The 13,566-nt window shown below is 36.2% G+C and overlaps 3 protein-coding genes across 3 annotated transcripts in view; 1 reads left to right on the top strand and 2 right to left on the bottom strand.

Annotated features, from left to right (window-relative positions):
- LOC104726668 (ABC transporter F family member 1) lies at positions 2,231-5,002 on the top strand. The gene is made up of 5 exons (XM_010445582.2): positions 2,231-2,339; positions 2,436-2,665; positions 2,824-3,108; positions 3,197-3,431; positions 3,528-5,002. Exons 2-5 carry the CDS (start codon positions 2,456-2,458, stop codon positions 4,583-4,585), a joined length of 1,788 nt encoding a protein of 595 aa, XP_010443884.1. The 5' UTR covers positions 2,231-2,339; positions 2,436-2,455; the 3' UTR covers positions 4,586-5,002.
- Positions 4,842-7,663, bottom strand: LOC104726669 (high affinity nitrate transporter 2.3). Its single transcript, XM_010445583.2, has 3 exons — positions 6,786-7,663; positions 6,353-6,468; positions 4,842-6,252 (listed from the first exon to the last, which is right to left on the bottom strand). Exons 1-3 carry the CDS (start codon positions 7,614-7,616, stop codon positions 5,580-5,582), a joined length of 1,620 nt encoding a protein of 539 aa, XP_010443885.1. The 5' UTR covers positions 7,617-7,663; the 3' UTR covers positions 4,842-5,579.
- Positions 12,117-13,566, bottom strand: part of LOC104726667 (high affinity nitrate transporter 2.4-like) — a 3,019-nt gene continuing 1,569 nt past the window's right edge. Inside the window, exons 3-4 of the mRNA XM_010445581.2 lie at positions 13,300-13,415; positions 12,117-12,783 (exon numbers count right to left, since the gene is read on the bottom strand). Of these exons, the coding sequence (XP_010443883.1) occupies positions 12,117-12,783; positions 13,300-13,415 (783 nt within the window). The remainder of the gene's footprint in view (positions 12,784-13,299; positions 13,416-13,566) is intronic.

The raw sequence follows: 13,566 nt of genomic DNA, 5'->3' as shown, positions 1-13,566 counted from the left end.
TACGTCTTGATGAATTTTCGTTTGAGTGTTGTTGTCCTTTGATATGTATATATACTAATAATGGTTTAACTGACAATAAAGAAAGTACTTATGGCGTTGTAGAAAAGTTTGTTGGTATGTCTATTTTTTAAACTTCAATGTGAGTTTTCTTTTATATGATATGTCTTTCAAATGACTCATAGACCTTGAGTTTAGTACTATTTGTTGGACCGTATAGATCTTAGGATTTGGTGGACTATGAAAACATAAAAGTTTACTAAGTTCCATCTAATGGCCATTTTAGTTATGGAATTAAAAAACGCATAACAATATTTGCAATTTGCCCTCAAACTCACATTTTCAGAAAATTTAGTACTATTTTAGGATTTATCATCCATCATGTGTCAATGCTGTGGTCAAACAAAAATTAATATCAGTCTACTGGATTCATTCAAATGATCGGTCCAACTATCATGATTTCGTAGTAATATAGACCAATGTGTATAGACATAAGTATTGAAAACGTAGGCTCTATTCACAACAACACCTTCTTGCACAAGGAGGTGATGATAATGAGGTCCACCACAATGAAAGGAATAAAATGATAAAATCAAATTAAAAGAGGAAAGGAGAAAAACATTTAGCCTTTCTAGGAGTCAATGCTTTGCGCTTTTTTACTTTCCTCACCTTCACGTATGTTTTTTTGGTACTTTGTGAAAATTTCTATTTGATTTCTCCCATACACTAATTTCCAAACTTGTTTTGCAATGAGTGAATGATGACAAGGACGACGAACTTTCTTCTTCCTTGGAAAACAAAATCCAAATATGAAAACATCAATTTCTTTCTACGGAACGGATAGTTGGATACATAACACAATTGACACGGTTTCGTTGATTCTTCCTCCCAGACCAGACGACTAAGTTGACTTGACATATACAAGTCAATAACTCAAAGTCTTTGAATTTGAGTTTTTTTGTTTATCTTCTCTGTTTGACAAAAAAAAAAAAGTTTAACTTCTCTATTTTCACTAGTCTTAAGATTAAATTAGCCAAATGATTCACTTTTGACATGAAATTAGATATATGGCCATGCCCATTTTTTTNTTTTTTTTTTTTTTTTTTTGTAAACAAACCCTGTGAAAATACTTTTGTTTTTTTGTGAATGTGCATTCAATGTTTTGTTGTTGTTTAATGACATATCAAACTTTAAATTTTGCATAGGCATTTGGAGTTACAATAAACACACACAGAAAAAAAAAATGACAAAGTTAAAGAAAATGATGAAGATCTTCTGATACATCTCATCGAGTGAATATTCCATCTACTAGGAGATCTTCAACTTCCGAATAGTAGAATGATCAGCTTTTCATCTCTGTTTACAAGTATTAACTATTCTCACTTGTAACACTCGTGAATGCCTACATTCTACAGTCTATCTACAAGATGAAATAGAACACATAAAAAGCTGATAGAAATTTATGGATATGACCTTTCATATTTTATGACCATCTTCATTATTAGAATGAGTTTTCTTATTTACATCAGCTGCGTGGATGGATTCTGAAGACTGTGCATCGCATTAAAAAAAAAACAAGAGTTAAAATTTCATCAAATATGTTAAACGACAAGTGAAGAAAGGTTACTACAACCACAAAAATAGGATTTATATAAGGACCTAACTTGCATGCACCAAAGCGTAATCCAACAATACATCAAAGAAGAAAACAGGATTGAAATATATGAACATAATCATTGTTTCCACTCACGAAATGTCGATGAAGTGTTTTGGTTTTGTAGCTCCCAAAACGCTTCCCGAAATCAACCTAATTAACAAGATATGCCAAGTTAGCTCCCCAAAATCTAATACTATATAAACACTTGCTTATATATATGAAACCAAACATCTTTGAATAAGACTAGATTGGTAATTGTGTAATTTGTAAGTAAACTTGAGAGGCTGGAAAAGGCATTTGCGAAAACAGGCCTATCTATAGTTGCAAGTCGGCCGAAGCATTGGGAAAGCGACATAAGAAAAAGCCATGGGCTTCGATTTTTCAGTTCTAGATTCCGTCTTTAATTTAGAAAGCCCATACTCAAAGCCCATATAAAAGAAGCATATTATTCGGGACCGACCAAAGTTGGTGTTGGTGTTGGATTCTGATACGCAACTGAAATAAGAAAAAAAGCAAACTCAGTGTCGCCGTACACGTGGCACGCTCAGAACTATCATCTCCTATAAAAAAACTTATTCTTCCGCCTCGCGTCAACAGAAACCAAACCATTAACCCTAATTTTTTTTTTTTTTTTGCCGAAACACTCCTGAAAACCCTAGATCTACAGATCTCCCCAATCTCACAGGTAATAATTCTTCACTTTTCTTCGATTCGACGATCTCTATTGTGTTCTCTCCGTCTTCTGATACTGTATTTTGGATTTGTTTTTTAAATAATTCAGGGAGATTTTATTTGAAGAAGATGGTGTCTGATGCTAGCAAGAAGAAGGCAGCTCAGAAGAAAGCTGCTGCCGCCGCTAAAAGAGGTGGTAAAGCTGCTGCTTCATCTAAATCCGCCGCTACTTCCTCCAATGGAGCTGATAGCTTATCCAGTGGTGTTGAAGCTCTTCAAATTTCTGATCGGACCTGTACCGGTGTTCTCTGTTCCCATCCTCAATCTAGGGATATTCGAGTAAGCCCTCATCGATGCCTTATGTTTTTTAATCCTATTGTTGTGAATTCACTAGGAGCAGATCTGTTTAATTAATTGTAAAAATTGAGATATTGTTTATCCGAACTTGGTTTGTATCCCCTGATTTTAATGGAATCTGTATATAATATGTTTTGCAGATTGAGTCATTGTCTGTGACGTTTCATGGACATGACCTAATTATCGATTCGATGTTGGAGCTTAACTATGGGAGGCGTTATGGTCTTCTAGGGTTGAATGGTTGTGGAAAGTCCACTCTTTTAACTGCAATTGGACGCAGAGAGATTCCTATTCCTGACCACATGGATATCTATCATCTTTCTCATGCGATTGAAGCTACTGACATGTCTTCCCTTGAGGCTGTTGTTAGCTGTGATGAGGAGAGGTTGAGGTTGGAGAAGGAAGTTGAACTTCTTGTTGAGCAGGTTTGTGTGATATAATTCAACACTAGTCTAGAGATGGTTAACTGAGCTTTGTTTTCGTGTTTGATTCTAATTTTGTTTTCTTTTTCAGGATGATGGAGGCGGAGAGCGTCTTGATTCTATCTATGAGAGGTTAGAAGCCATGGATGCTGCAACTGCTGAGAAGCGTGCTGCTGAGATTTTGTTTGGTCTTGGTTTCGACAAGGAGATGCAAGCTAAGAAGACTAAAGATTTTTCTGGTGGTTGGAGGATGAGAATTGCATTAGCAAGAGCTCTCTTCATTATGCCAACTATCCTTTTGCTTGATGAGCCTACAAATCATTTAGGTTGGTGACCTTTCTTCTTTTCTACTTGTTTCAGATTGTTTTCCTTATTATTATTGTGTGTTCTAATGCTGGCTCTAATGTTGTCTCGTGAAACAGATTTGGAAGCTTGTGTCTGGTTAGAAGAGAGCCTGAAGAATTTTGACCGCATCCTTGTTGTGGTATCCCACTCACAGGATTTCTTGAATGGAGTCTGTACTAACATCATCCACATGCAAAGCAAGCAGCTCAAGTACTACACTGGTAACTTTGATCAGTATTGCCAGACTCGTTCGGAACTAGAAGAGAACCAGATGAAGCAATACAGATGGGAGCAGGAGCAGATTTCTCACATGAAGGAGTACATTGCTCGGTTTGGTCACGGTTCAGCCAAGCTTGCTCGTCAAGCGCAGAGTAAGGAGAAAACTTTGGCAAAGATGGAGAGAGGTGGTCTCACTGAGAAGGTTGCCAGAGACAGCGTTCTCGTTTTCCGTTTTGCTGATGTTGGGAAGCTTCCACCTCCAGTGCTTCAGTTTGTGGAGGTCTCTTTTGGGTACACACCGGACTACCTCATATACAAAAACATCGACTTTGGTGTCGACTTGGACTCAAGGGTTGCCCTCGTGGGACCTAATGGAGCTGGAAAGAGTACGCTTTTGAAGCTCATGACTGGTGAACTGCACCCAACTGAAGGAATGGTGCGACGTCACAACCACTTGAAGATTGCTCAGTACCATCAGCATCTGGCTGAGAAGCTAGACTTGGAATTGCCTGCACTTCTCTACATGATGAGGGAGTTTCCTGGTACCGAGGAGGAGAAGATGAGAGCTGCGATTGGTAGATTTGGTCTAACTGGTAAGGCACAAGTAATGCCAATGAAGAATCTATCTGATGGACAAAGGAGCAGAGTGATCTTTGCGTGGTTGGCTTACAAGCAGCCTAACATGCTTCTGTTGGATGAGCCAACTAACCATTTGGATATTGAGACAATCGACTCGCTCGCTGAGGCACTTAACGAGTGGGATGGTGGTTTGGTTCTGGTGAGTCACGACTTCAGGCTGATCAACCAAGTGGCTCATGAGATATGGGTTTGTGAGAAACAATGCATAACTAAGTGGAACGGTGACATTATGGACTTCAAGAGGCACCTCAAGGCTAAAGCTGGACTTGAAGATTGAAGATAAGAGAGTCAAGTCGTCTCCTCCTCCTGGGAAGAAGACTCGATTGGTTCACTCATGCCGACAGAGAGAGAGAAGAAGAATGATTTTGGTTTTTGATGGTTTTGGGAATGGTTTTTTTAACGAGAGTTCTGAAGCCACAAACACTTGAGAGAAACCATACTCAGTAAATCTCTGCATTTCTTACGCATTAAGAGGTCAGAGATTCTTTCTATAATATTAGTATTATCATTATCGATATGCACCTTTTTTTTTCTTTTTTGTTATTGTTGTTGAACGTTTTTTTGAAAAGGCCAAACAGAGAGACAGAGTAATATTTTTGGTGGTATTGTAGGATTTTTTATTTTCTTTAAAGACTGAGATGTTGACGATTATCGTATTATATACTATGTTAAATTGAGAATCTTCTCTAAATTATATTCGCTTATTCGTTGGAATATTCTATCTTTATGTTGATTCTGGTGAAGGAATCTTGTATCAGTTATGGAGTAAAAAAAATTGACTTGGACGATCATTATTACATTTAATCTTTGTGGAGGTAACCTCTTTTACAGGTTTACACTAAAATCTTCTGAATTCCTGATACCAAAATGTTTTTGTAGTTTTTTAGTTTCTCATACTCTGCTCTGATTCTTTCGATGGGTGATGTGAAGATTACTCATTCAATTGCTTCTTCCGTGGTCTTTGTTCATAAAGTTTTCTTCATGTGGACTCAGCTTTCTAGCATCTTCAACAGAGATCTTTATTTTTCTTTCTTTCTTTTCGCTTGACATATAAGTTTGATTAAAGATAAGCTTATAGTTGCGGAAAAAAGAGTCGCGGAACATTTTTCCTTTCACTGACGCGACATTACAATAATTTATACTCAAGTGTACCAAGCTCATCGAACCTAACCTATCAAAGAAAAGATCTTACTCGGTACACACATATCTCATATATGACATGAAACTACTAAAACGGATTAGATGAGCGTAACGTTTTAAGGAAAATCTCTTCAAACATGAGTTGGAGTTCCGGTCTCCGGGGTTGGAATGTCAGACAAGGCTACTTTCCTGCCTCTCTCTGACCGACTATTTTCAGCAAATTTGATGCTTCCTTCGTGCAATCCTTGTTGTTTCTCGTTCTCTGTCCACTCTGAACTGTAATAATATTCCTCCTTCGATCTTTCTCCATCGCTCGACGGTCTTAAAAACATGCTTCCCCATTGCGGAAAATGTATAAACGCAACCGGGACAGTGCACAAAACTGCCATAGCGCCCATCAACGAGAGTCCTTCCGCTGTACTAAACCTCGATGATGAGAAGAAAAGCAGTTGAGTCAAACCAGACCCAAAGTTTCCTCCCGCACCAGTTAGTCCCGATATGAGCCCTAGAGAGCGGCGCGAGACAAAAGGTGCAACCCCAAAGAGAGCTCCGCAAGCTGCTTGTGTACCGATTGAGAAGAGCATCATTGCTAAGATTGCTATGGGAAGTGAACTAGCTCGACCTAGCCAGATACAGAAAAGAGCTCCTATGGTTTGGAAGATCCATAAGATCCACAACCGGCCTCTCATGCCAAATATCCGAGCTGCCACATCGGAGGCGTAGCCACCAAAGGGACGGGCTATAAAGTTAGCCATTCCAAAGCTGGCTGCTACAATACCAGCTGTTTGGAGCTTAAGGTTAAACCTGATATACGTAGAAAACAAGTAAACAATGGTTAGTACCTTGTGCTAGAGGTAAGTTAGATCATCATTTCAGTTTGGGTTTAACGAGGAAGAAATCTAACCTGTCGTAGAAATATCCGGAGATAACGTTGTTGATCGTTAGTTCAATTCCCATGGAAAATCCATAAAGAACGAATAAAATCCATGTTCTGTAGTTCCTCACGGCAAACCAGAAAACCTATAAAAAGACAAATATTTATTAAGTAAATTAAAGAAACAGAATAAAATTCTGTATAATTACATAATGTTGGTATTAGCTATTGTCATTTGTTTTAGGCAACTTAATCGCAATATCAATGATTTTTCCTGATTAATTTGTATCAAATGCTAATTTTGAAAATGATACTCGCAAAGTTTGCTACGACTATAATTAATTGATCATAACTATGTTTAATGTTTGCATGATTCTTTTAATGAGACCATATAGTTTCTTGAATCTTGATTTGGATCTACTATATAATTATACATGAGGCGAAGTATATATAGATAGCTTACCTTGGAGAATTTGTCTTTAGAGACTTGACCTCTCTTTTGAAGGGTACTTAAGTTACCGTCAGGTAAATCTTGGCCGAGAGTGAGGACGAGAATGCCCATAACAATTTGAAGTAATCCGGGAACGAAGAAAGCTATGCGCCACGCCATGAACGGAGTAGCTCCGGCAAGTTTGATGACTTGGAAGACCATTGGCATAAGGAGTTGAGTCACTCCACCGCCCATATCTCCCCACCCGCCTGCGCAACCGTTTACTAGTCCTATGATCTTACCATTGAACATGACGCTGGTCCAATACTGGCATGATACGAAGGTGGCGAGGCAGAATCCGATCATGAACCGAACGCCTAAGTATCCACTGGGGCCACCCACAAACGACATTGAAAAGACGGTTGGGGCGGTTAGCATGAGGGAGAAGGCAGTCCCGTACCGCGCACCGAGGAGATCACAAACCGCTCCCATGGCTAGCCTTGAGAAAATGGCGCCAGAGACGGATGCAACTCCGGCATTCCCAATGTCAGTTTTTGTGAGGTCGAGGTTGTCACGGATGATGGGGACTAATGGTGCAGCAGCAAAGGTTGAGATGAAGCAAGTGAAGAATGAGAGCCAGCCTAAGTGAAAAGCTCTCATATGAGGTTTTGCAAATGAGAGTGGGTTGAACACTTTTGCTCGATGTTCGGAATCAACCGGAAGTGCAAATTTAGCCGTTGGATCGTCTGATTGGACGGTTTGAGATGAAGGATCGACAGAGAAAGAGAAGACTTGTTCTCTTCCTGTAACTCCGTGCAAGGAGGTTCCAATGGAGTCTTCTTCATTAGAATGGTTGGGCGCCATTTTAAGGTGAGAGTGAGATGAAAGACTCTTGTGTAAGAGAGAAGGCTTAGTGCTCTTTGTTGAGTTTTGGTGTAAGTTGGAGAATTGAGATATGCAAAGTATATATAGAGCCAGAGGGGATACCAATATGGCCTGTATGTAGGGTTAGGTGGATCCAATAATGAAATTTGAGTAATATAAGAAAAAAAAAATAAGGACTCTAGCAATTTGTGCAAATTCTATTTTTATCAAATGATAACTGTATTTAGTATTAGATATGAGTATGTTGATTACTAATGGCTGAAAAATATTATTAAAGTTAGAGAACTAAACATATTATAGTACGTTTCATACGTATACCACATTTGTATTATGAGTTTTGTCTGACAGATAAGCGATGCAATAAGTAAACCTGAAACGTTGATCTATGAATCGATTTTTTGGGTTCTTGATTGAAAGGTTTTGATTTTTAAAGTATACTATTTTTTAGGTTTGTAAAGTGTTAGTATTATATTATCTTATACAAAGTCCAAGCAACATTCGCAAGGTATCAAGGCAAAAAGTGTAAGATATTACGGTATTTATCAACTTCTGTTTCACAATTTTTTCTATTTAGTAACAATTCTTATAACCTATCATTACATATTTAAGTAAAATGCAGAAGAAAACGTTTCATTTTGCATAATTTTTTTCTAGATAGATAATTAAAAAGAAATTTACAAAAATACTGTTAGGCATATTGGCAGCCTGGCAGGTTATACATATTGTGCAATTTCTCTAAAATGGCGAACGTTGACAGTTGGCAACTTGGCATTGGCGAAGCCTAGGAGGCCGTACGTATCAATGAAGGCAAAAAGTGTCAAAACGTCTTTAACTAATTTTTAATACTATGTCTCTTGAACATTCCATGTGGTCGAGTCACCAAATGTATTAAACAATTATCTTGAAATAACTTCCTACAAAAAATGCTCTAACGTTTTTGAAATCTATGTGTATGCGTATATCATATATATTGTATAGTGTATAGGTTATATTATATACTTTCCGCCTATGATATTCGCATATCCTCACTATGAAACGAAATGATAAGTTGACTTTCTTAAATCTTCCTTACTTTTGAATCATCTCAATATAGAAGCTCTAAACATATAATTCTTTGATATATATGCTTTCTATCATTTCGTTAAATCTATTGAATGCTTCGAAGCAATATTGTATCGATAGTAAAGTAGAGATATCCTGTGTTTTCCACGGTTCATCAACAAAATTTCGGTAAAATAGTCCTATAGTTTGTTTTTATCGTTATACACTTGTCACATTTTGTTTTGGCAAGTATAGTTGTAAACAGTAGTTAAAGTCTTATAGTCTTTAGACTTAACCATGTTATTAACAAGGTGATCGAAATTTTCTATATATATATAGTGATGTTAAAATTGGACTACCCTGCCTATTTAGACCTTGTCCATTTAAGTCCTGCCCGTTTTGGATCCGTCCATTTATATTCTGTCCGTTTAGGTGATGTACCCGTTTAGACCCTGTCCATTTATTTGGCTCGTTTAGACTCATTTAGATAGATTTTTTTTGTTTTTTTTTTGTTTTTAAAAAAAAATTAAAGATTTTTTTTTCTGTCTCTTCCTCTTCATTCCCATCAATTTCTACATCTATATCACAATATAGATGCCGTTTAATATTCACCTGACCTATTACGCCTGCGGGTTTAAACGGGTTAACCCGTTAAATACCCTATTATTTTACAGTGTTGTTAAACAGGTCACGGGCCGTATTTCTATAACGGACCTGTTTATGCCCGCGGGCTCTGAGCCCACTTTAACATCACTAATATATATATATATATATATATATATATATATAGAGTTTTAGTTATATACATTGTTTTCACATGTAGGGACGGCAAAAAAGTCCAATGTTTATAGGTTAGGAATATTCAAATATTGTGGAAAGGTCAAACAAAAAAAATGTCTTAAAAACAATCTTTCATTACATGAGTAATGTGGCTCATTGACTTCTTTTGTTTATTTATTATGGCTCAACTTGGCAGACTTAAGTTTCATGCATATGTAAAAAAAACTTAAATAGACAAAACATACAATATAGAGAATTTCTTAACTTGGTCGCCTTTCGTTACAAAGATATTGAAGCTCTACTGCCTAAAGGAGAACTATTAAAAATATGTATCAGTTTTTGTCTTTTCCTTTTATCGTCCGGTCCAGGTTATTATATAGAAGAAGAAGAAAAAAAAACGAATTGAAAGATTTTAGATTCGGAATTTTTTCAATTGATTTGGATTTTGTGTAGTTACGGACTTTTTGGAGTGAACATCACTAGTATAGACTTCAAGTGGCTTAATTCAAAAGTAAACTTTGTGAATAGATTAGAGTCAAAAGTTGTGGGTTAAAAAGATATTTACTTTATGTTTAAATGAAAGTAGCCGTTAAAAAAGAAAGAGATTTTTATTTTCATTCAGCGTGAATAAAAAGGGGTAAAACTTCGGAAAGTTTTAGTTAATACTTAATACCTACTATAAACAATATAGTCGCTCCAATGACGGCATTTTTCACGTAACGATGAACGTGGGATTGTTCACCAAAAAAGTGGTTGATGCTTATCGTGCTCATATAAAATTTTCTGATAGGTGATAATTATTGACTTGCTTAAATACATCAATGATAACTTAATTGACTTATCTGTTAAATTACTATTTTTAAAACCGTACAGATCACAGCATTAGGTTCTGTCCTTATGATGCGGAGGATGTACAGTCTCTTCTCTGTCTGTAATCTTCCTCATCATTCAAACCACTAAATATGATACACGTCAGTTACATATCTTGTTCTCGTAAGTCGTAAGTATAGTAGTTAAAAATGTTTGTTTAGTAATCAAAAAAGTTTTGGGTAAATCGGCATATTATTTTCGTTATGCTTTAGTGATACAATGACACCATGATGAGCAGAATCTAACAAATATGCTTTACAACAAAAGAAATAAATATTGAATACCTTAGTCTTCCTTTGCGGTTTATGCGAGACATAATCCCAGAGATATAGAATTAGAAAGTGTGTATCTGATAAGTAGTATATATATAGACCACATATCATATCATATGCGAGGTATAGTAAATATATGAATGATATGAAAGTGTAATGGTATATGAATGATAATTGATATGAATGGGTTGCTTTTGGTTGCAATAATGAAAATTTTGCGGTAGATGAATGATAATTTGTCGCTAAGAAAATCAGTAGTAAATGGTAATACTTAGCTAATTTGAAAATAGCAAATAGTATAACTTTATGAAATAGTTAGTGTTTAGACATTCGTCACTAATGGCTATTTTTATTTTTACATTGTTCATCAAATTCAAATCTATCGCTTGTCGATTTATGGAATGAACAATAATATGTGGTCGAGTACTGTAAAATTCGATATTATAGTCATCCTTTTTGTCATAATGAAATGATTTGATTGTCGTTAGATAGCAAAAACTAAATTGATAACAATCTACTAGACATAACTTTGTTGGTTAAAGCCAAAAGTTGATTTTTGCTGAACATTCATATACATTGGCACTACAAATTTTCCCTGACTACCATAACTTTTCATACTAGTATGAGTTTNTTTTTTTTTTTTTTTTTGAATCTAATACTTACCTAATTTGAAAATAGCAAAATATAACTTTATAAAATAGTTAGTGTTTAGACATTCGTCACTAATCTAATGGCTATTTTTACATTGTTCATCAAATTCAAATCTATCGCTTGTCGATTTATGGAATGAAAATTTATATGTGGTCGAGTACTATAAAATTCGAAATAATAGTGATCCTTTTTGTCCATGTAAATATATATAATGAAATGATTTTGTTATCGTTAGCTAGCAAAAACTAAATTGATAACAATCTACTAGACATAACTTTGTTGGTTAAGGCCAAAAGTTGATTTTTGCTGAACATTCTTTTAATTGGCACTACAAATTTTACATGACTACCATAACTTTTCATACTAGTCTGAGTTTAGTTATGACTTATGAGATCATCCTATTTTAGAAGCAAAGTGAAATAAAAACAAATCATAGTAGGATATAAGTACACAACTTATATCAATATGAGTTATAATCAGTTAAGAAAACATGAACTTTAATTGGACCGAAATGCTGAATGGGCTTCCTGAAAAGTCCATATTATCAGACCCTATCATCGTATGCATATTGAGGTTTTTTATTAACAAAATGCCACATGAGAAGTTGTCTAATTTGGCTCGATGGGATACTTCGAATACTACATTACTACTGATTTTGTTGAGTTGGTTGCTGTAGCTCAAACAAATTAATTGACGAGATACTGAAAATAAATAATAAATTTCAAAGAAAAATACAATTGTTACGAGACTACATGAAGAGATATATATATCCCTTTTATAGAACTTAAACATGTAATTCCATAAAATACTTACACATTTGGAGCAATAGGCATAGTACAACACAATTTAACACATAAATTAACTCTCAAACGTGTTCCGGCGTACCACTAGGAGGAGATGGTTCAGACCCCACGCGCCTGCCACGCTCCGATCTACTATTGACAGCGAACTTCAAGCTCCCTTCATGCATACCCTTTTGCTTCTCCGTCTCCGTCCACTCTTTTAAATAATAGTACTCCTCCGTAGACTTCACTGCATCTTCCGTGGAAGCCATAAACATGCTTCCCCATTGCGGGAAATGCACTAATGTGACGGGTAATGTACACGCCATAATCATCACCCCCATCCACGTCAGCCCTTGTTCCGTAGTAAACGTTGAGGTCGAGAAGAACACGAGCTGGGTCAGACCAGAACCGAAGTTTCCACCGGCTCCAGTAAGACCAGAGATGATGCCTAAGGAGCGGCGTGAGATGAAAGGTATGATGGCGAAGGTGGCTCCACAAGCGGCTTGAGCTCCGAGAGAGAAGAGGATCATGGAGAAAACCGCGGTTGGGAGCGTCGTGGCTCGGCCTAGCCATACGCAGAAACAACCACCTAAGGTTTGGATGATCCATAGGGTCCAAAGACGGCCTCTCATGCCGAAGTGTCTAGCAGAAACGTCTGAGGCCCAACCGCCAATAGGACGAGCAAAGAAGTTAGCCATACCAAAGCTTGCCGCGATTATACCGGCCGTGTGAAGCTTGAGATGGAACCTATAAAAATAGTCAGCATGTATTGAGTCTTTTTTTTATCCACGTTGTTTTATTTTTATCCAAAAAAAAATCCACGTTGTTTATATTGTTAACGTGGCAGTATTGGATTTGTGAAAAAGACGTTAAGAAATTATGTTTAGTAGAGTCATTTTCTTAGAAAATATTTTGTTTTGGTTAAAAAGATCATTCATATGATAATAGTTCAACTGACCCATTTTAGCATACAAGGTATCAACAACTAACTAATATATTATAGTCGGAGTTTTACTGTCTATTATAATTAATATGGTGCATCGACAATTCGACATTAAGTCAATTTGATTATAATTGTTTGAAGAAAAAAAACTCGTAAATTATGATGGCATGATATGATACACTACTGCTAGTAACAGTCAAACCTGGCATGATACACACACTACTCTGCTAATAGTAGTCAAACCCTGATAAGTGATAATTATTGTTTATACTTCAGAGACTAAGATTCAATAAATATAATACGATTATAATTAATTTTACCTGTCGAAAAAGTACTCTGCGATGACGTTATCGGTTGTGAGCTCTACTCCCATGGAGTATCCATATAATAGCACGAAAACCCATGTCCTATAGTTCGTGATCGCGTACCATAGAACCTGGTAATTAAAGTTGTCGACGAGAAAACTATGAGCCTTAATTAACCAAAAACAATAAAAAGAAGAAGAGAAAACTCTCTATGAAGGGGTAAATTATTACAATCAGGTAGTGTATAAGGATTTCGCTTTTTTTTTTTTTTTTTTTTTTTTT

The sequence above is a fragment of the Camelina sativa genome, chromosome 11 (genome assembly GCF_000633955.1).
Source record: "Camelina sativa cultivar DH55 chromosome 11, Cs, whole genome shotgun sequence".
NCBI classification, from domain to species: domain Eukaryota; kingdom Viridiplantae; phylum Streptophyta; class Magnoliopsida; order Brassicales; family Brassicaceae; genus Camelina; species Camelina sativa.
Note: the sequence above shows the minus strand (reverse complement) of the source record. Positions and strands in the feature narration are given on the sequence as shown.